At 52.8% G+C, this 19,487-nt stretch overlaps 7 protein-coding genes across 8 annotated transcripts; 3 read left to right on the top strand and 4 right to left on the bottom strand.

Moving 5' to 3' along the window:
- Positions 1–2,683: 2,683 nt before the first annotated feature.
- Positions 2,684–5,062, top strand: CAOG_06608 (syk-prov protein; the record flags this gene model as incomplete). Its single annotated transcript, XM_004344179.1, has 5 exons — positions 2,684–2,780; positions 2,895–4,324; positions 4,512–4,587; positions 4,690–4,904; positions 4,958–5,062. 5 exons carry the CDS (start codon positions 2,684–2,686, stop codon positions 5,060–5,062), a joined length of 1,923 nt encoding a protein of 640 aa, XP_004344229.1.
- Positions 5,063–6,273: 1,211 nt separating this feature from the next.
- Positions 6,274–7,605, top strand: CAOG_06607 (hypothetical protein; the record flags this gene model as incomplete). Its single annotated transcript, XM_004344178.1, has 1 exon — positions 6,274–7,605. The coding sequence occupies one exon, from the start codon at positions 6,274–6,276 to the stop codon at positions 7,603–7,605; it is 1,332 nt and encodes a 443-aa protein (XP_004344228.1).
- Positions 7,606–7,968: 363 nt separating this feature from the next.
- On the top strand, positions 7,969–9,012 carry CAOG_06606 (hypothetical protein; the record flags this gene model as incomplete). Its single annotated transcript, XM_004344177.2, has 2 exons — positions 7,969–8,293; positions 8,789–9,012. The coding sequence occupies 2 exons, from the start codon at positions 7,969–7,971 to the stop codon at positions 9,010–9,012; spliced, it is 549 nt and encodes a 182-aa protein (XP_004344227.2).
- Positions 9,013–9,105: 93 nt separating this feature from the next.
- Positions 9,106–11,784, bottom strand: CAOG_06605 (the record flags this gene model as incomplete). Of its 2 annotated transcripts, none has more annotated exons than XM_004344176.2 (12): positions 11,681–11,784; positions 11,528–11,611; positions 11,362–11,436; positions 11,191–11,274; positions 11,016–11,099; positions 10,860–10,943; positions 10,690–10,773; positions 10,518–10,601; positions 10,344–10,427; positions 10,174–10,257; positions 10,014–10,097; positions 9,106–9,941 (listed from the first exon to the last, which is right to left on the bottom strand). In XM_004344176.2, the coding sequence occupies exons 1-12, from the start codon at positions 11,752–11,754 to the stop codon at positions 9,389–9,391; spliced, it is 1,458 nt and encodes a 485-aa protein (XP_004344226.1). In that variant the 5' UTR covers positions 11,755–11,784. The 2 variants fall into 2 exon arrangements, with proteins under 2 accessions (XP_004344226.1, XP_011270673.1); XM_011272371.1 differs by having other exon boundaries at positions 9,389–9,941; positions 10,174–10,220; positions 10,391–10,427.
- Positions 11,785–11,901: 117 nt separating this feature from the next.
- Positions 11,902–13,196, bottom strand: CAOG_06604 (hypothetical protein). The gene is made up of 3 exons (XM_004344175.2): positions 12,793–13,196; positions 12,610–12,662; positions 11,902–12,462 (listed from the first exon to the last, which is right to left on the bottom strand). Exons 1-3 carry the CDS (start codon positions 13,134–13,136, stop codon positions 12,149–12,151), a joined length of 711 nt encoding a protein of 236 aa, XP_004344225.1. The 5' UTR covers positions 13,137–13,196; the 3' UTR covers positions 11,902–12,148.
- A 79-nt stretch (positions 13,197–13,275) lies between these two features.
- Positions 13,276–16,819, bottom strand: CAOG_06603 (hypothetical protein; the record flags this gene model as incomplete). Its single annotated transcript, XM_004344174.2, has 4 exons — positions 16,544–16,819; positions 15,803–15,893; positions 13,950–15,666; positions 13,276–13,830 (listed from the first exon to the last, which is right to left on the bottom strand). Coding segments are annotated over exons 1-4 (2,440 nt in total), but the record flags the coding sequence as incomplete, so codon positions are not given.
- A 63-nt stretch (positions 16,820–16,882) lies between these two features.
- On the bottom strand, positions 16,883–18,826 carry CAOG_06602 (phosphatidylserine decarboxylase proenzyme). Its single transcript, XM_004344173.2, has 4 exons — positions 18,103–18,826; positions 17,752–18,010; positions 17,462–17,622; positions 16,883–17,373 (listed from the first exon to the last, which is right to left on the bottom strand). Exons 1-4 carry the CDS (start codon positions 18,727–18,729, stop codon positions 17,122–17,124), a joined length of 1,299 nt encoding a protein of 432 aa, XP_004344223.1. The 5' UTR covers positions 18,730–18,826; the 3' UTR covers positions 16,883–17,121.
- Positions 18,827–19,487: the final 661 nt, after the last annotated feature.

Here is a 19,487-nt window from a genome sequence, read left to right as displayed (position 1 = left end):
TGTTTTCCTGACTGTTTGTTTTGCTACTCTTTTTTTTTTTTTTTTTTTTTTTTTTGAATTGAATTTAAGAGCATTGTTTTGTTTTGCCGCCGTTGATCCTGTTTGTATTCTTTCTGTTTGAATGGCCATTGTGTGCTGCCTTCCGTCTGCTGTATCCACGGCAGTGCCTCGGCCATCGTCTAGGTAGTCTGCTTTATCGCTCGCTTCTACGCTCGCTCCCTGTTGACCCGCGCTGTTCCCTGAGAGTGCTCCGTTCGTCTCTCTTTGATTTTATGTGTTTCTGATCCATCTCTCCGCATCTTTCTCTCTCTGTCTCTCTCTCTCTTTCTTCTCTCTCACTCTCTCTCTCTCTCTCTCTCTCTCTCTCTCTCTCTCTCTCTCTCTCTCTCTCTCTCTCTCTCTCTCTCTCTCTCTCTCTTTCGCTCTCCGTCCAACCATGCGCAAACTCTAGGCATTCATGGATTTGTTGTCGCGGTGAGCGATAGAATTGGCCACATCGGGTTTGTGCGCTGCTCTCAAGGGAGCGGAGCAGGTTGTTCCTTGTTGCCACTCGCTCTCACTCCCCCACACGACTACACGACTGACACCGACTCGGCCATAAGCAACATGTCATCCTACATGAATTCGAGACGCAAGGGCGAGCGCGAGCATGAGCGCGAGGGTGAAACGAGAGTCTTCAGTGCTTCTCAAAACACGATGCAGTCTCCATAAACAAAAAAACAAACAAAAAAAAATACAAATCAAAATAAGCCAACAACGGGCAAGTTTGAAACAACAAACGCGTCCAACATCAACAACAACAAACATGCCTGTCAACACTATATGAAGGACTGGGTGTGATTTGATTTTGATATTGTCCAACGAGTACTCACCTTGATGTGTTTCGGGGCATGTTTAGCATGCGAATTCGCATTCCCATGCTCGCCATTGTGCTCGCCATCAGCGCCATGGTTTTGGCTGCTCATCCACTTGGCGCGAATGCCATCGCCTGCTCTGCTTGTTCCACGTGCACGAGCGAAAGTGTGAGCGGCTGTCCGGCAGCCACCACGACCTCAATCCCCACGGGAATTCCTGCCACCGTCGAACTCATGTCAGTGGCACTTTGACAAATTTGCAGCAGTTGTAGCCTGTGTGAGCCTGCAGTGGGTGACTCACCTTTATCTGGGATCGCCCACACAAATCATGCAGAGATCTGACCAACACCGCCATTACATCGATCCCGAACAGCGCATTTAGTTCGCTCACCCGATTGACTTCCATGTAACGAATCCGACAATGTTTTGCCTTGCGTTTTGTTGTTGTAAGTTGTTGCAAAACGGTCGACCTCAATCCGGTTTTGGTTTTAGATCCTTGATGAACTGCCCCATCACCACCATTGGAATGAGTGCCTTTGGAGCAAATCTGGACGCACTCCACACTTTGTACGTCCGACCAGTTGAGAATCGCAATCCCGCTGTTGTCTCAGCTCGCTCATTTCAATCGTATCACTCAGAAACTTGGCGGGCATTCGTGTCACGAAATTCGCTGCTGGTCTGTTCTCTGGATTGTCTGCAGTGACCACATTGTCCGTCCGCGTTGTTGTTGTTGTTGTTGTTGAGACTTGCGTTCATTCGGCCGTTACTCACGCTGCGTTCGACAGGCATTTGGGGAGCTACGAAGAGTATGCCACTGGGAGTGAGCTGAAAGAGTTGGTCGCATCGCAGTTCAACGGCATGTCATCGTTGAGTGTGCTGTAAGACGAACTGCGCTTTTGAAAGACTGAGCCAAAATTGAATCGAAGGCACAAACTGTTGTGCCGTTCTGTGTTGGCCTTGGAATAGCGACCTCTCGGACACCAAACTCACCTCGGTTGTCGCAAACGCATTTCATGGACTCCCATCCCTGACCTTCTTGTAAGAATTGGCGTACAGTTGAACCTATGTACTGGTTGTGCACTTAATGTTTGGCGACAGGTATCTTGATCGAACTCGGATCACAAGCTTGACGGCTGGCATGTTCGGTGGGCTGCCGCCGAACGTTGTTGTGTAACCAGAGTTTTTTCCGTTCACTGTTTCGCAATGATCGAGGCATCGATGGCTCACCTCAAACATTCCTGTTCCTATGTTGCGCCTCCTAAACCTCTCCCCAATCTCCAGGTCAATCCGCACCAGTTCAGTCAAGTCCCTTCCGGCGAATCTGTTTCAAGGAGCACCCAACTCCATCAGTTTGTGCGCAACCGTAGCGGGCTGTCTTCGTTGCATGCTCATCATTTTATCGATTCTGCAATCCTACTCACCGACGATTCTGTGCGTGCAGCAAATTGGAGGCATCTGCTTTGACAACCATCCCTGCCAATGCCTTTTCTGGGCTCTCGAATATGACTCTGTAAAGATTTGACGCTCGGAACTTGAGCTGTCTTGGATCCCATGCCAAACGAAAGCACAAAATGACTGATCTGCTTGCTTTTCAGGACGTTTACTGCCACGCCAACACTCACAAGGATCGAACCCGGTGCATTTAACGGAGTGGAGCTATCCACCTTGTAAGCAGAATGCAATCCAAACTTGGTTGAAACTTTTCCGCATTTCTCACCGATCGCCCACCTTGGGATTGCGCCTTGGGGTCACGCCTTGGGGTCACGAGCAGGCGACTTTCCAACAATGGTTTGACGACACTGCCACCTGGCCTCTTCCAGGGGCAAACGATGCTGAGCTCTGTCTACCTAGGTCAAAACAACTTTACTGCGTTTGGAAGCACCAACGCTCCTCCGAGCACCTTTGGCAATGTCAACAACCCCACTGGTAAGACTCGTGTTCGGCGCGATCTGGTTTTTCAAAAGTTCGGAGCGCTGAATTGGTTTATTCACTGCAAGCATTGTCATCGCCGCCACCTTTTTGCTTCGTAATCTCGAACAGTTTGCCATTCGATCTGCGCGACTTGCTTTGCGGCGGGGAACGATTCGTGTTGCAGTGACAACTGTCTCTACTGCTCGAGCACGCCACTCTGCACTGTCTGCTCCACTGGCTTCACCCCCATGAATGGAAGCTGCATTCCGCTCTCGTCGGCTTCGTCTTTGGCCGCGGGCTATGCATCTGCGGCCTCGACCTCGGCTGCCACTCTGGCGTCTGTCGTTTCTACGTCTCTAGCGTCCCTCCGCTCGTCAGCAGCTTCTGCATCGGCTGTCTCTGCTTCTGTCGTTTCCAAGTCTTTAGCACCAATTCGAGCGACCGCATCTTCTGCATCCGCTGCCTCGGCTTCTATCGTTTCCTCGTCTTTGGCACCCATTCGGGCTTCGGCCGCTTCGGCGTCTTCTGCTTCTGCCGCTTCTGATGCTGCCAACAACCGCTCTCCGGATGCTTCGGCCTCGTCCGCGACAGGCGTCATTGGTGCAATCGTTGGCGTGCTTGTCGTTGTGGCACTGATTGTTGCGGTTGTGCTCTATCGTCGACGCCGCAACCGAGCCCACGCGATCAGCACCGGCAAAACCGACACCTTTCCGATGCGGTCCACCTCCCTCGGAACCCCGTCCAGCGACATTTACGCCAATTCGACTACAGACCCGCTGTATTCTGCGGTGGGAGCAGCACCTCAACCAGAGTATGCTTCTGCCAACTTCAGTTCATCGCGCGGAACAGACAGCGCTTACGCCTATGTTTCTGCGCCGCCGCAGAGGTCATCCACCTATGACAATGCTGCTTCGCCCCAACAAGGTGATAGCCACCCGTACGAGTATGCCGGCTCTCGAATTTACATGTCGGCGGCCAAGGTCACTCAAACTTTACGCAACGGACTTGTTCTGGGCGAGAAACTAGGTTCTGGCGCATTTGGCGTTGTGCTTCGGGGACTCTTGCCGCGCGCATTGGTCCCAACCGACGCACAGTACCTGCTTCACGACCCCATGCAGTCTGACCTGGAAGTAGCCGTGAAGACCATCCAGGCGGATGCCTCTCCGCAGTCTCACAACGAGTTTATCGAGGAGGCACGCATGGTTTCGCAGTTCAACCATCCGAATGTGGTTCGAGCGATTGCCACATTGCTGGAAGCTGAGCCGCATCTCTGTGTCCTTGAATTGCTGCCGTACGGCGACCTGCGCGACGTGCTGAAAAAGTCAAAGAAGAGGAACATTGCCTGGACCGAAAACGAGTTTGCCCACACCCTTGCGCAGGTTGCATCGGGTTTGGGCTACCTTGAGTCGATTCGCTTTGTGCATCGCGACATTGCGGCTCGTAACTGTCTCGTGGGACACGGCTTGACCGTCAAGATTTCCGATTTCGGCTTGAGCCGCGCGTTGGCTCAGGAGACGGACTACTACCGCATGGAGCACAAAGGACGTTTGCCAGTGAAGGTAACGTGGATGGCCGCCTGGACGATGTTTGTTGTCACATACTACTCACTGCATGGCGTGTTTTGATACCTTCATTTGTTGTTGTTGTGGGGGGTTTTTTTTTTTTTTGTTTTGTTTTTTGTTTTGTTTTTTGTTTTTTTTTTTTTTTTGTTTTGTTTTGGTTTTTTTGGTTGTTTTTTGGCTGCAGTGGATGGCTCCCGAGTGTCTCAACTATCGCAAGTTTACGCATCAAAGCGACGTCTGGTCTTATGGTGTGCTGGCTTGTAAGTCAAAACTGCATGCCCGTGGTTGTCTGCGACCGATTGGTTGGAAGCCTCCATGCATTCACCACCGTGTTTTCCATCCGTACGCAAACGCAAACGCAGGGGAAGCATTCTCGTACGGAGCTGTGCCGTACGGGGCGATGAATGGTCGCGAAGTCCTTGCGTATCTGGACGATGGAAAGCGTCTGGTCCGACCTGAAAACTGCTCACCCCACCTCTATGCGATGGTGCAATCGTGCTGGGAAGAAAACCCGCAGGCCCGTCCCCGATTTGCAGGTCTCGCCGCTTACTTTACCAACTTGGCTGCCAATCAGCCGGTTCGTGACATTGGTGCGTTGCTTTAACAGCAGCACGACGCTTTTTGTTTTAGTGCCTGCGTATCGCTGCCTCTTCCTTTTTGATGAGAATTATGGTTGTGGTTTTTTTAAAAAACCTTGCATGCAATGTCAAGAAATACATGTACTATGTAGCATGATTGTTCTATGAGAGGCACGAAGCGTTGTGGTGCAATGAACAGTTAGTTGGGTCGAACTTTCGAAAAACAAAATCCAGCCATCAGCAACAAGCGGTCGTCCATGTAAGATAAGATGGTTTGTGTGGTCAAAGCGATGAAGCGTTTGACGTTCATTGCCGCGCTTCTTTGTCTCAGTCTTTTTCTACTTCAAATTCTGGGTTTTCTCGCCACATCACAATCCACAATGAGCGAGTGGCAGCCCGTTTCATACGATGCGTTTCGAGTAAAAAACCAAATCCCGCCACAGTTTTGCCATTTCGTTTTTCGCACACACACACACACACGCGCGCACGTACTCACTCTGGCTGTACTGTTTTGTACTGTTTGTGCGTTTTTTGTGTGTTTGCTACTATTGGCTTGGTGCCGCACAGGCGCAGCGGGAGGCGCTGCGGGCGTCGCGAACGGAACAGGACGACGCTGCTCGCATGCAAACGCCAAGCCCGCGGCGGCGGTCTGCAAGCACGTCGTCCCATCGCCAGCCGCCCGTGCGAGTCAAGCAAGAACACACACGACGACGTCACGATGATGACGATGGCGAGGACGAGCGCCAGGACAAAGATGATGATGCTGATGATGATGATGACGGAGACCACCAAGCGGAACAAACTGCTGCAACTTTGGCGCTGTTTCCCGCCAAATCCCAGTCAGACCAGCCAAGACAGTCGTCCCGCACCACTTGCTCTGAAATGCAGCATGCAGGTCAGCGATTTGATTTGCACCGAGGCACGCCGCCAAACGACGCACCAAGCTCGCAGTTTGACCCGCGAAGCCAGTTCCGACTTCGCACAATGCACGGAACGCCAACGCCACGAGCCGAGCTGCCATCGAGCTACCAGGCGTCTGGAAGCTTTAGTCCGTTCAGTCGGCTGCCGACGCAGCCAGGCTCATGTAAGTGAGCTTGCATCGGAGATTGATAATTGGTGTTGGGAAGTGACTCGGACGTTCCTGACCGCTGTCAATCACCGCTGCAGTCCCGATCATACGCGAGCGAATGCCAGGGATGGTAGGACTGGGACGCCGATTGCTTTGAACAAAACGCCTGAGGTCGGGGAACTGACTCGTCACTTTTTGCTGTTGTTTTGTTTTGTTTTTGTTTTTGGTTTGTTTTTTGTTCTTCTCGTTGGCTTGCTTGGGTGTTTTTGCCTCCTGCTTCACAGCTCCAAGTCGACGACATGCTGGACGACTTTTCTAATGATTCGAGTCCGGAAGATGCCTGCGACGACTCGGCACTGCTGCTGGGTGCCCTCCCAACGCAATCCTCTGACATTTTCACTCCCGGCGCGGCCTTCTCTGCTTCTCAGGCGCAGTTCTCGTCTCAGCCATCTCAGCAGCAGCCTTTTCCGTCCACAGCAGATTCGCAACCGCAGCAGTGCTCTCCAGCACCGCTCACCGTTGCTCAGGCCAACACCCCGTTTATTTTAAAGAGTCAGCCAGTGAAGCCAACCACGCCGTTTTCCAAGTTCTCCTTTGCCCTGTCCCAAAATCTCAACTTTGGTGGCGCCTCCGCCAAGAAAGCACTGGATCTGGCCAACGACGACGCACTCTCTGACATTGGCGCGCTCGAGCACGACGACCAGCATCACGCTTTGGATTCAGGCGTGCCGTTGATGCCCGCCACCCCACACACCCAACAACCGCCGCCCTCGACGCTACAGCTCGCAGTGGACATGGCAACGACGACGCCTGCGGCCATGCGCTTCTTTGATCTGTCCCACCACTCGGCAAACAACAGCGCGGCGATTGCGGGATTGTCTTCCGCTCGCACGGCTCTTCCGCCTGGCGTCGACTATGACAGTGATGCGCTCGAGTTTGATGACAATGACCAAACAGATGCAGGGGAGCATGCCGATTTCCCGTCCACCCCGCCTCCACGCGCTCCAAACGAAAGCGGTGACGGTGCCACCACCCTCTCTGCCGGTGCGGCCTGGTTCAAGCTGACCGACCCAGCGAGCAGCAGCAGCAGCAGCAGCTTTCGAACGCCTCGCAAGGACTACCATGGCGCGAGCGGCGTGGACGCTTCGGACATGTCACCCAGCAGCTCGCACCGCCGTAAGCGCGTCCAGCTTGTGCCAGCGGGGTTGGCCGAGCGTCTCGAAAAACTGGCTCTTGCCGAACGGTCCGAGCTTTCCTTCTGGCAGTACAACAACCGGCGCATGGCCAGCGCGACAGCGTCTGCTTTGGGACCGTCATTCACCTCTGCCATGCAGGCCGCCGTTCCGAGCGTGCCGCTCGAAGATTTGCTTGTCGTCGAGCTGCTGCAAGACTTTGTTCAATGCCACTGCTACTTTGTGCGATGCAAGGTCGTCTCTGGCACGACGCGTTCGCGCGTGTTTACCGTGAATCTGGCCAACAAGCTCTCGACTGCTGCTCCTTCTCAGCCCTCTCAGCAGCTCTCGCAGCAGTCTTTTGCGGTGGTGGACATTTTGATGGACTTGGTGACGTGTCGACGGTTGTCCTTGACCCTCGGCAGCAAGCTTGAGCTGCATCCGCCATGGCAAGTGTGAATTATTTTTTTGTATCGTTTTTTGTTTGGGGCACTTTTGACCTTTCGTCTGACTCTCTGTTTTCTTTTGTCTTTCCTCCCTTTCCCCCCCCCCCACACACACACACACTCACTAACTCACACTCTAAACAGGCGTGAAATTGTCACACAAGGAACTGGCATTCCCCTCATCATCGGACCGCTATTTTGCAAGCTCTTGGCCAGTAGCCCAGCGGACGCTCCTCCAATCCACCCCACATCGCCGCATAGTCCAAGCAAGTGGGTACGAAATGCCATTCGTGGCCCTCTTCTTCCGCTCCTCGGGTCATCCACAGCGATGTTTGGAGCGGATTCGCGAGCAGTCGTGTCCACACCCAAGGGAGGCATGTTGTCGCAAGGCCCTAACAGTAATAACAAGGCCACAACGCCGCCATCGGCTCTTGCATCAGCATCTGCAGCCAGCCCTGGTGCCTCGCGTCCGCTGACCAAACTCAAGCCCATGCGATTGTTCCCAGACTTGTCCACCAGCACTGCTGATGCTGCTGCTGATCAGGGCGACGACGTGCTGTCGGCACCTCCTGCCGCTCCCTTGACAGTGTACACGCCGCTGGCTGAAATCAACCCGCTACTGGCCGTCGTCAACATCCGTGGCTGGGTGCGGCGCAAGTATCAGCGGTGGCAGCAGTCTCTCGTTGTTCGTACCGCCGCTGGTACGCTGACCTGCTGTCTGCTTCAATTGGAGGGTGGAGGTGTCTGTGAAGTCGAGTTTCCAGTCTCAGCCAGCACCAGCGTACTGAGCACCATTACGGAGGACGCTGCATTTGCCTTTCACTCGTTGCGCATCAAGAACAAAAAGATGGTTGCCACCGACCCAGCGCTGCACTCCATGCTCACTGCATTGCGCAAAAGCAACTTTGACAACACCGCCAATCCTTTACAGCAGACTGTGTTTTACACACTAGTGTTTGGCTCGTCGGCTTCGAATGTGGAGGACGCCGTGGTGCCCCAGCCAAGCTTGCATCTCCAAACCCCATTCGTGTCGCGGCATTCTTCTGGTCGTGACCAACCAATGTCACTCTCAGCTCTCCTCTTGTCGTCTCTTCCGGCACAGCGCGTCCATGTTCAAGCGCGTCTTGTGCGGGTCGCCCTCTTGCCGGGTCTGGACGCGACTGCTCCGGTTCGCTCTCTACAACTCTTCCTCGCAGACACCACAAGCGAAGACGCTGCACCGACCAGCATAATGCAGCTCATTATCAAAGATGCCTGCGTCGTCCGCGCCGACTTTTGGGAGCGCCTGGTTGCTGCAGTTCCTCTCGCCAACCCTCATCTTGTGCTTGCGGCATGGGATGTGGCGTTTACCAAAGTCATCGGAACTGCAACATCGTCCTGTCTCACCGCCGATGTGTACACCTCGCTTACGTTGACATAAGGGTCGTGACATGTTTTGTTCGCTTTGTATTTAATCCAACGAGCTTTCTTCAAACCTCATCGGTACAGTACAGCCCAGGCAGTGCCCTGCGCTCGCACTGCTCCAATAAAGTTAAAGTTGGTCTTCTCTGCCTCGAGCTCTCATTCCTGACTTTACACACTGATACGACAGCACAGCGCCAAAGGTGCGGTTTTTCATCTTGTTCGATCAATGTGAGTCGGTCGACAAGAAGCCAATTGCATTTCAGCCTGTTCATTCGAGGCTTTTGTCTCATCTCTCAAGAAGGTCGAACACTTAAACCTGCTGAAACACTGTTGGGAACGTTCAACATATTCGAAAAGGGGGAAAAAAGGCGTTTTGCTCCAAAGGCTGCACTTTAGACATACCCGACATAAAGCGCTTCAAATCGCACATATTCGTTAGACTTGCTGCGTGCAACTCGAACTTGCCAACCCTCGCGCATTTGCCGGAGGATAGGATGATTGGCTGGCCAGATTGTCGCAAGCTGGAGGAGGTTTGAATCGACGAAAGTCGGCTGCACAAGACATTCGTATCGAACAGCACCTTGTTCATCCTGGACAGTTAAGTCGAAAACACAGTCACTGATGGTGTCGGGACACAACTTCCACTCACGAAGCACTTGAATTGTTTTCACGCGGATCGAATTTCCGATGACGCTCCGAGGCACGGTGACTGTCAAAGTATAGTGCTGGTCACCATGCATTCGTTTGGCGTGTTGAACGCCTTGCCAGTAATACGCTTCGTCCATAATGAGCTCGGCAATCTCGGTTGGTAGAGCTGGTAGAGATTGGGATTGATTCTCCAGCTCCAACCCGCTGGTCAGCATGCCGAGAACTGCTTGGATGTCTTCAGTACTCGCCAATCGTGGAAGTAAAGAGAATACAAGTGGGTTGAACTGAGTGTCGTTGCTGTGCAAGGAACAAGCGATCACAAAAAGCAGTTAGTACGGTAGCTCCATGATCTCGAAATTACCAACATACGAAAGGTAAAGCCCACGGTTTTTGGTTTTCTGTGCCTGTTTAACCAATTGAACAAAGGCACGATCAATGCAATTAGAGTTTAGACTGTCGCCCAAATGGTGAGTTGGAAGACTTCGAACCAAAGATACGGCCAAGACGAGCAAAGCACACGGCAACTTACTCGACTGTGATCCCCGTCGGGTTCCCTTTGAGTGCTTCAGCGATTGCCTGCGCTCCAATGTCACCAATTTGATTGCCAGACAACCTGACAATCCTCTCCCACCTGTGAGTGCTCAATGCCCTTCGTTGGATCACTCACTCACATGCATCCGTCAAAGTGAGATGCCTTACTGGAGGTCGATCAGCGTTGTGTTCACTTTGAGTGCTTCAGCGATTGCCTGCGCTCCAACATCGCCAATCTGAGTCTGGTGCAGACTGTCCATCCCATCCATCCATCAGTGAGCACTTTTTAATGTTCTGCTGGTTTACCCACCCACATGCATCAATAAAAGTGAGATGCCTTACCGTAGCTCAGTCAGCGTCGTGTTCACTTTGAGTGCTTCAGCAATCGCCTGCGCTCCAGCATCGCCAATCTGATTCTTATCAAGTCTATCCCCTCCATCAGTGAGCACTTGAATGCCCTGTGCTGCTGAAATCACCCACTCGTTCATGCTTCAGTAACAGTGAGATGCCTTACCGTAGCTCAGTCACCGTCGTGTTCACTGTGAGTGCTTCAGCAATCGCCTGCGCTCCTGCTTTGCCAATCTGATTCTCAACCAAACTGTCCGTCCCTTCCCTCAGTGAGCACTCTTCAACATTCTGCTGGTTTACCCACTCGCATGTATCAGTCAAAGTGAGAGGACTTACAGGAGCCTTGCCAGCGTCGTGTTGAGCTTGAGTGCATCAGCGATGGCCACCGCACCAGCATCGCCAATCTGATTCTCATCAAGTCTATCCCCTCCATCAGTGAGCACTCGTTTGAATCACCCACTCACATGCATCACTCAAAGCGAGATGACTTACCTGAGCTTTTTCAGCGTCATATTCAGCTTGAGTGCATCAGCGATGGCCACCGCACCAGCATCGCCAATCTGATTCACTTTCAGACTGTTCATTCCTTCCATCAGTGAGCACTTCTCTGAATACCCTCGCCTGAAATCACTCATTCGCATGCATCCGTCAAAGAGAGCTGACTCACTCGAGATCATTCAGCGTTGTGTTCACTTTGAGTGCATCAGCGATTGCCACAGCATCAGCATCGCCAATCTGATTCTCTTGCAGACTGTCCATCTCCTCCATCAGTGTGCCACTCTGAATACCCTCTTGCTCTCACTCATTCTCATGCAACAATAAGAGTGAAATGCCTTACAAGAGGTTCTGGATCGTCTTGTTCACTCTGAGCAAGTCAGCTATCGTCACCGCTGCAATAGGATTCGCACTCAGCCTGTGCCCACATCCCATCCATCAGTGAGCCACTCTCTAACACGCTGCTGGTTTACCCACTCGCAAGCTTCAGTCACAGTCAGATCCTTTACGAGAGGAAGATCAGCTTCGTGTTCACTTTGAGCCCTTCAACAACGGCCTGTGCTTCTGCCTCGTTCATGCGAGCGCCGCTAAGCCTATCTCTCCAATTTCGTCAGTCCACACCGCGCTATCACACTGTTTCAATAAATGCAGCCTACTATTACATTAGGACGACCTCATTCTTGACGTAGTCGTACACCTCGCGCTGTCGCTCGGTCATATCATCATAGGACAACATTCAAAGATCTTTTGAAATTTCAAAAAAAAAAAAAAAAAAAAAAGGGAGACTAGCTAAGCTCTCAGAAACTGGGTTGGTTTGCGCCTCGTCTTTGTTCCTCATCCCTTCTCGACATTCGTGCTCATTAGTCGGTGAGCAAGCGTGGCAGAAGAAATAGACATGCAGTGGATTGTTGTGTGAAAAGCAGCAACGACTTCGGCTCTTTGAATGAAATACAGTTCAACAACATACATAACGTCCAGTGCAACATCAGTTTCAGATTGACATCAACGAGATCCCATGAACAAATCAAACAAATCAAACCACCCAAACGGAAAAAAAAAAATCGAAAACAAAATAATAAAACAAGCGAAATCGAAAGCCAACTGCACAGCTACGAATAGCGGGCAGGGCGTTAGACGGCAGACTCATCTTTCGGATCAGATTCCGCGTCGCTTGAATCTTCATCGTTGAGTTCTCGCTTCAGTCCGCGCGCGTGGATGATGCCCGCAGCCTCTTGAGCGATGGAAGTAGCAATCGACTGCTGGGTCTGCCGCGCCTCGGAGGCCTGACTCGCGATCGCTTGTGCCTCGTCAAGAATCGGCGCGCCCGAATCCGTCTCTTGGTTATCGTCAGCGTCGTTTGGCTCTTCCTGGCGCGCCATCTTGGTGACCGGTCGGGCAACGGCCGGAATTGCGCGTTTTCGATCACGCCGATCAGGGTGCAGTTCTGCCACAGAGAAAAGCAAGCCCACAAATCAAGCCCAGAATTCAAACAAGCCAACCACACACACCAGAGTCAAGTCAAACACCCGTCCATGTATGTATGATCAAAACATATCTCGGCAAGTCAACATGTTTCTTGGTTGTTCTTTACCCGGCACCCATTTGTACGTCCGGAAGTGCGCAACATCGACCCACTTTTTCACCCTATAAACAAGATCACAAAGCAAAGTCAGACCAAGAGCCGAAAAAGCCTCGGAACAGATCGTCTATGTTGGATGTAGGCTGTTGGCGCTGGATTTTGGCGCCAAAAACAAATCTTCAAATCATCTTTTACCAGGTTCGGACGAGCCGCGTTCCGTCGGGAGCGACCGCCGAGAGCGAGCCGTCCGCTTGCAAGCCGCTGCTCGTGCTGTTGTTGATGTTGCTGCTGCTGCTGCTGCTGGCAGGCCCGTGCAACGAGCCGAACAGCGAGGCGGCGTGCGAGCGGGAGGCCAGCTGCTGCTGCTGGTACTCGTGCATGTTGGCGCGCGCCCGCTCGGCCTGCTCGTGGATGAGGGTACTGAGTCGAGCAGAGTTCTGCTGCTGCTGGTGGGCTGCGTTGCTGGCCTGGATTGCTGCCTGCGCAACGAGCGACGCGTGGCTCGGCCGCCCGCGCTTTGGTGCGCCGCCAATCATCATGGTTGACAGTCGAAAGGAATAATAAAACGAGTGAATCTGAGAAGGTCGGAACAAGATTTGAGGCAACAAATAAAAGGAAGAATACAAAGTAGAATCAAGGTTTGAGGCAACAAAGTGTCTACAAAAAAAAAAAAAAAAAGCAAAACAAGAACAAAATCAGACAAACTCTGATAAAACTCGGACAAACTCTGACAAACTCACAAAACACAACAACAACAACAACAACAACAACAACAACAACAACAACAACAACAACAACAGCAAAAACAACAACAACCGTCTCACACAACACTGAACACCAACTTGCGATGCACGCGGAATCAACGCGTCGGGGCTTCCAGTCGCGTCGCTCCACTCGCTTGTAGGGCACGCTAATCCGAATGGGTTGCTGAACAACCAACAGGCGTTCAAAACGGTACTGCGCGCCTTCCGTCACCATCTCCACCTTCACTGGCACAACACCCAGCTTGGCATGACGCGCTGAGCGAGGTTCCTCCTGAACCACTTCACGGGTCGACATTTGGGAGGGCATGATGGCGTTGGACATGGCCAACGAAGCAGAGGGACGAGCCATGCTACGAGAAGGAGCACCGGCGCGGCCACTTGGCGCCAGGAGGCCAGCCATCACATTCAGATCGTCTTGTCCAGGCTCTGAAGGTGAGACGGAGAACCATTGGGTTTCTTTCATATCGCCCTACGCACGCAAAACCACACAAATGAGCTGGAAACGAAACACACACACACACACACACACACACACACACACACACACACACACACACAACCAAGGGAAACGCCCTCCCGCACACTCACCTCAAACTCGGCGTAGATGAAATCAGTGGGCAAGTACAGGGTCACAAACAAATGGTTGATGGGAATGTCCACGCGAGGGAAGACGACAGACAGCTCGCCAGTGCGGCCCATTGCAAACTCGGATGCGACAGGCCGAACATCCTCGCGAGATCCAAGCAGCACGTCGCGACTGGCAGCAGCCGCGGGACTGGGTCCAGTGAGGGTTTGCCGAGCAGCGGCTGCGCGTGCAGCTGGCTCGGACGTGGCGGAGGGTAGACCACCGGGCCGCTTGACATAGACAATTTCAACAAAGAAGGTCGAGTGATTGCTTCCGCGAGCACCACCTTTGGAAGAGGCCGACACCTTTTCCAGCGGGATCATGACATCGTCAGTCAGGTTGTCGCGGGCGGGCTTGACGGGCTGGCCCGACACGACCGTCGACCAGATCTCGCAGCTGGGTGCCAGTGCAATGCGCAGGTACTGTTGCTGCGTGTTGCGGACGCGGAAGGTGAGCTTGTGCATGATTTTGCCTTCTTCGGTGACGGTGGCCACGAACTGCGCCTGGTCGATGGTTGCGACGAGAACATCAACATCCTGGTGCTTCTTGATGCTCAGCTCCACCGTGTAGGAAGGGACCAGATACTTGTACGCGAGAAGCAAAGGGTTTGTGTGACGCTTGCGGAGCTCGGTGGGGAGCTCGGAAATGTCAATGACGGAAGCGCTCTGTTGCGCGGTTTGCTCGACCTCAATGTTGGTCATGGACTCAACTGCCATGTAGCCCTTCTCGCGCGTGACGGGGCCACGGATGTGCCGGAAAATGGGAAGGCCAAACGAGCAGGTGGTGGACGGCAGCACGCATTCGGACGACACGCGCAGCTCAAAGGAATTTTCCACGCCGTACTCGAGCACCACCTTGAGCACTTGGCGGGCTCGCGCAGGTCGCTTGCCCTTGGTTTCGGGCTCGTCCTCAAACGGAGGATTGACTTCGGCGAAATGGGGGTCGGTCGGTTGCACGGTGGTGACGTCCCAGCGCTTGAGCGCGCCGGTGGAGGTCTCGACGTTCAAGATGCGCAGATTGGCGTCCATGCTGAGCTCAATCACCGAGATGGACCCGTTGTGAATGGTATAGTCAAACTGCGACAGCACCACGTAAAGGCTTTCGCCGACGGAAAGGAGGTGCTGTTGTTCGACGACGGCAGAGAGTGGCAACTGTTCCTTGGTGGCCGCACTCACAACCGCGTCAACAATCTTGCGCGTCCACTGCACCGAGACGCTTGTTGTTGGAGGCAACTGGCATCGGATGGCCGTCGTCGCCGGAGTGGCGCGCAGCACCTCCTGGCGCAGACATGGCTCGACGGAAATGTCGACGTCAGGGTCATCCACGGTGAAGAAGAGCTCGTTCGCAGAGCAGCCGTTGAGCACGTCGATTTTGATGCCCGATTCGCGCGCCGTCGTGTAAGGCGCGAGCACCTCGAGCTGCACCGAGTAACGGCCTTCCCGACACGTGACGAGCGAGTGCTGTGCATTCACGAGCATGACGGAAGGTGTTGACGCTGTTGTTGTTGTTGTTGTTGTGGTGGTGGTGGTTGTTGTTGCCTGCTCCTGAGCGGCCGGCGGAAGCGATCCGTCCAGGTTTCGGCGCTGCACAATGGCAGACACGAGCGCGACCTTGTCGCTGAGCAGCGGCACGATCGACCATCCGTTGCTTAAAATGAGCACGTCGAATGAGCATTTGAGTCTGGAAAAGATTGACGAGTCCAAACAAAAAACATAAACAAAAAAACAACAAGAAAACCATTGACAGTGAGAAATTCTTTCGCAATTCAATCAACACCCTCCTATTAAAAAATGTCAAGTCAGGATGATGACTCAACTGGGCGTGGTGGGCATTCGTCGTGCGACCCTCGATTGCCATTGACAGGAAGCTGAATGCGCGCGGCGGCGGGAGCGTTTTCGTTGCTTCGGCTGCATGTCAGCAAGAAGGGGGGGGGGAGCGTTGTCCAGCATGTGAAGGTGATTCCAGATGTCGTTAGCGGTTTGTACAGTAGTAGTAGCGTTTGTCCAGCCAGTCATAGATGCGGTTACGGGGGTAGAATTTGACAAACGTTGGTCGGGTAGCGGTTTACGCAACCAGGCCAAGGCCCAATGAGTTTGCCAGCATTTTTTTTGTTTTTGCAATGGTAGCATTTTGTCCAAATGCAGCCACATCGAAGGACGCCGCACGTAGTCCGGCAGATATAAAGTCGTGTGCAGCAGCGGTTTCGGAATGGTAGCGTTTTTTCGGTTTTGTTCGCAATTCCATGCGATTTGTCGGCCAAATGGGTCGTGCAATGTCCCGCAGTGTTTAGCATGTTTTTTTTTTTTTTTTTTGTTTTTTTGCATTGATCAGGGTCGAAGATTATCCAGCCATTTTCCGTATCGTCGTCGTCGTCGTTGATTCGAGCGTTATTTCATACCAAAAGATTCAAAAAACAAAAGATCCAACGTTAGAAACAGTGAGTTTTTGTCGTTTTTTCTCGTTTTTTTCATACTCTTCCTAACAAAAATTGCATGATGATCCGCTCATCTTCAAATACATCGTCATTCATTCAGGAATATCATCATTTTGAACGGACCGTGCTGGAGCAGCGTGAAGAGCGAGCGCAGTGACACGGTCGCAAGGCCCTTGTCGGTCGTCCCGTCCGCAGCGGCAACCTGCGTCTCTGTCAGCAGCCGCTCAAGGCGTCCAGGCACATCCAGAATGCTGTGGCTGCTGCTGCTGTTAATAGCACCAAACGACGACGACGACGCGGCGGCGGCGGCGGCAGCAGTGCGCGCAGTGTGGTGACTGAGCGAGATTGGCGCTGAAGCACTCATCGTCATTGCATTGACTGACAAAGCAGAGCTATGAATGAAGGAAGAATGAACGGGGAAAATGTCAAGTAAAGTAGATCTACGAGTCGTAGGGGTTGAGTTGGGATTGTGCATTGGAAGAAAGCATTCAAAACAAAACCCCAGTCAAATCGGTGGAAAGAGGTTGCTGTCTGTCAATGCAAGAAAACGCTCACTGGAAGAAGACTCAGACTGCAATACAGTCATGGAACATGGACACGCATTGACAGTGCAGGCAGAGATGGAGGAGAGGCGCTCGCGGAAAATGTTGTACAACAAACAATCGCAAAATCCCAAAATCCGTCCAACCAAAAACAATCCATCACCAGAAACGGCCCGAGGACGATGGCTTGGCCTCCTTGGACACGACATCTCCCAAGGGCTGGCCAACCTGCAGCTTTTGGCCGTTGGACACGCTGAACTGGAAATCAGCAGGTGCTTCGAAAATCAAAATCAGGGTCGAGCCAAGATTGAACGTGCCAATCTCCTCGCCTTTGCCCACGGCAATCGCGCCCAATTCCTTATCAAACACAGTATGACGCGAGTACTTGGTGCCGCGATTGGTCATCAAGTCCTGAGACAAAAAAAAGTTCAAGAAAGGGTGAGCTGAGGTTGTGAAAACCCTGTTGCAATACAACAAAGTAAAATAATAATCAAAATACCTTGTCCATGTTGATCAAAATCGAGCCCACATTGTAGGCACCGACTGCTGAGAATGAGAAAAATCCATGTGCCCACTTGCCGAGCAGTACAACACGTTCGTTGAAGGCAAACAGGCCAGCAATGATTTCGGCGACGGCAGGAGCGACAGACAGGAGTTCGCCTGTTGCAAATCAAAGCAAAAGCCAAAGACAATCAGTCAAAAATTCAGAATTAGGAGCTTGAGTGTGCCAGTAGTTGTCACAGAGCGAACAAACAAACAAAAAAAAAAACAAGGAAAAGAAAACCGAACCAGGGAAGTGCTTGCGCTTGGTGGCAGTCCACTGGGCAGGGGAATGGAAGCGGTGGTAGTCACCAGGAGCCAGGTAAATGATGATGTGGAAGAGCTTCTTGGCGTCGCCAGGCTTGGAGTGGCCGGTGCGATCTGCCCGCTCTGTCTTTGGTGTTTCGCCCAAAAAGTGCTGCAGCGAGTACGGCACGCCCTTGACCTGTTCAATCACATCATCGTCCACGACGCCAAAGTGGAGCACCTTGCCATCAGCCGGCGAGACCTATGTGTTGACGACGGGACAAAATCAAAAACCCAGTCAGTGCCAATGCAGAAAAAGGTTCTCCCACAAAATGGGGGGTGGTGTGCTCTGACCATGAGCGACGACGCAATGGGACGCGCATTCTCGACGAGATGGCGCATAAAGAAGGCGCTCAGATTCGGGTAGGCGCTGAGATCCTTCTGAGCCATTTCGTCGAGGTTGCAGCCAAACATGGCGGCGTACGTCTTGTAGACTGGCGCCCTGATCCAGACGGGGAGCTCGAGCTCGTGGAATGCGCCCCAGACGCGTGAGAGTGCGCGGGTCGGCAGCGTCCTGAGCAGGGTGACCTGGACGGACTGCCTGCGCTGCGCCTCGGTTGACGCGAGCACTGCGTCGGGGCCCTCGGTTGCGACCAGGCGTGCTTGCTCGTTCTCAAACAGCGCGCGCTCGTGCTGGACGTACACGACGCCCGCGCACACGATCGCGGACGGCGCGAGCCACGCTGGCCAGTGGCGCTGCTTGGACTTGCTGCCAGACCCCTGGCTGGTGGCTGTTGAGGTCGCCATGGATCGACCTGCGCGCGGCATCAGCACTTGAGAGAAGGATGACGAGGATGATGATGAGGATGGTGAGGATGAGGATGAGGATGGAAGTAGAACAAGTGGTGGTCGAGGAACGCCGATGCGTGCAGCTGTCTGAGCCGCTGAGCCGAGTCGCAGCAACGCAAGCCGACCGAGCATTTTTTTGTACTGTACTGTACTGGACTGTACTGTACTGTACTGTATGAAGAAATAGAAAAAAACAAGAGTAAAGTTCTGATGCGAAGGTAGGACGAGTTGAGATTGAAAAGAGAGAGAGGGGGAGAGAGAGAGAGGCAGGGAGAGCGGCAATTGAAATCGCATTGAGCCTTGATCACACAAAGGGAGATGGGAAATTTCAACCAAAAAAAAAAAAAAAGAGAGAAAGGTTTTTTAATAGTTCCTGATAGCGCCGTGGGCTGAGAAGGGAATTGAACCCAAGTAGTTTTGTGTGAAAGACAAAGTGATAACCATAATCGAAGTAGCCCGAACGGCAAACGCACGAACCGAAAGCCGCAGTTGGGCAAATCGCGCTAGGAGGTGGAGAACGGGGGGGGGGGGGGGAATCGAAATGGAATAGAGCACGCAGCACACTTAACATGCATCATACAGGAGGGGGAAAGGTGAAAAAAAGGGGGGGGGGAAAGGGACGACAGAAGAACGAGCCAAAGAAGGGAAAAGGTGACGCGTCCCACAATCCTCGGATCTGAGCGACCAAATGCGCTTGCTTGCTCTTCCTCGCGTTGTGCTATCATTTCCTCTCGACGCGGCTGAGCCTCTTGCTCTTCGGGAGATGGAATCGTGAGCAGAAAAGAGGCAGTGTCGCAAGGGAACGAACTCGGACAGTCATGATTTTGGTGCGCTCTATCGAGCACGTACCCCTTTGTGATTCAACCCTACCATTTCTATTTGTCAATGAA

The sequence above is a fragment of the Capsaspora owczarzaki genome, assembly GCF_000151315.2.
Source record: "Capsaspora owczarzaki ATCC 30864 unplaced genomic scaffold supercont2.12, whole genome shotgun sequence".
Taxonomy (NCBI): domain Eukaryota; class Filasterea; order Ministeriida; family Capsasporidae; genus Capsaspora; species Capsaspora owczarzaki.
Note: the sequence above shows the minus strand (reverse complement) of the source record. Positions and strands in the feature narration are given on the sequence as shown.

Coding starts and splice junctions, on each gene's coding strand:
- CAOG_06602 (XM_004344173.2), bottom strand. CDS start 18,729: ATGCTCGGTCGGCTTGCGTTGCTGCGACTCGGCTCAGCGGCTCAGACA. Junction 18,011..18,102: donor CCATTGCGTCGTCGCTCATG/GTCAGAGCACAC, acceptor GTCAACACATAG/GTCTCGCCGGCTGATGGCAA. Junction 17,374..17,461: donor TTTTGATCAACATGGACAAG/GTATTTTGATTA, acceptor TTTTTGTCTCAG/GACTTGATGACCAATCGCGG.
- CAOG_06604 (XM_004344175.2), bottom strand. CDS start 13,136: ATGATGATTGGCGGCGCACCAAAGCGCGGGCGGCCGAGCCACGCGTCG. Junction 12,663..12,792: donor ACGCGGCTCGTCCGAACCTG/GTAAAAGATGAT, acceptor TCTTGTTTATAG/GGTGAAAAAGTGGGTCGATG. Junction 12,463..12,609: donor GACGTACAAATGGGTGCCGG/GTAAAGAACAAC, acceptor TCTCTGTGGCAG/AACTGCACCCTGATCGGCGT.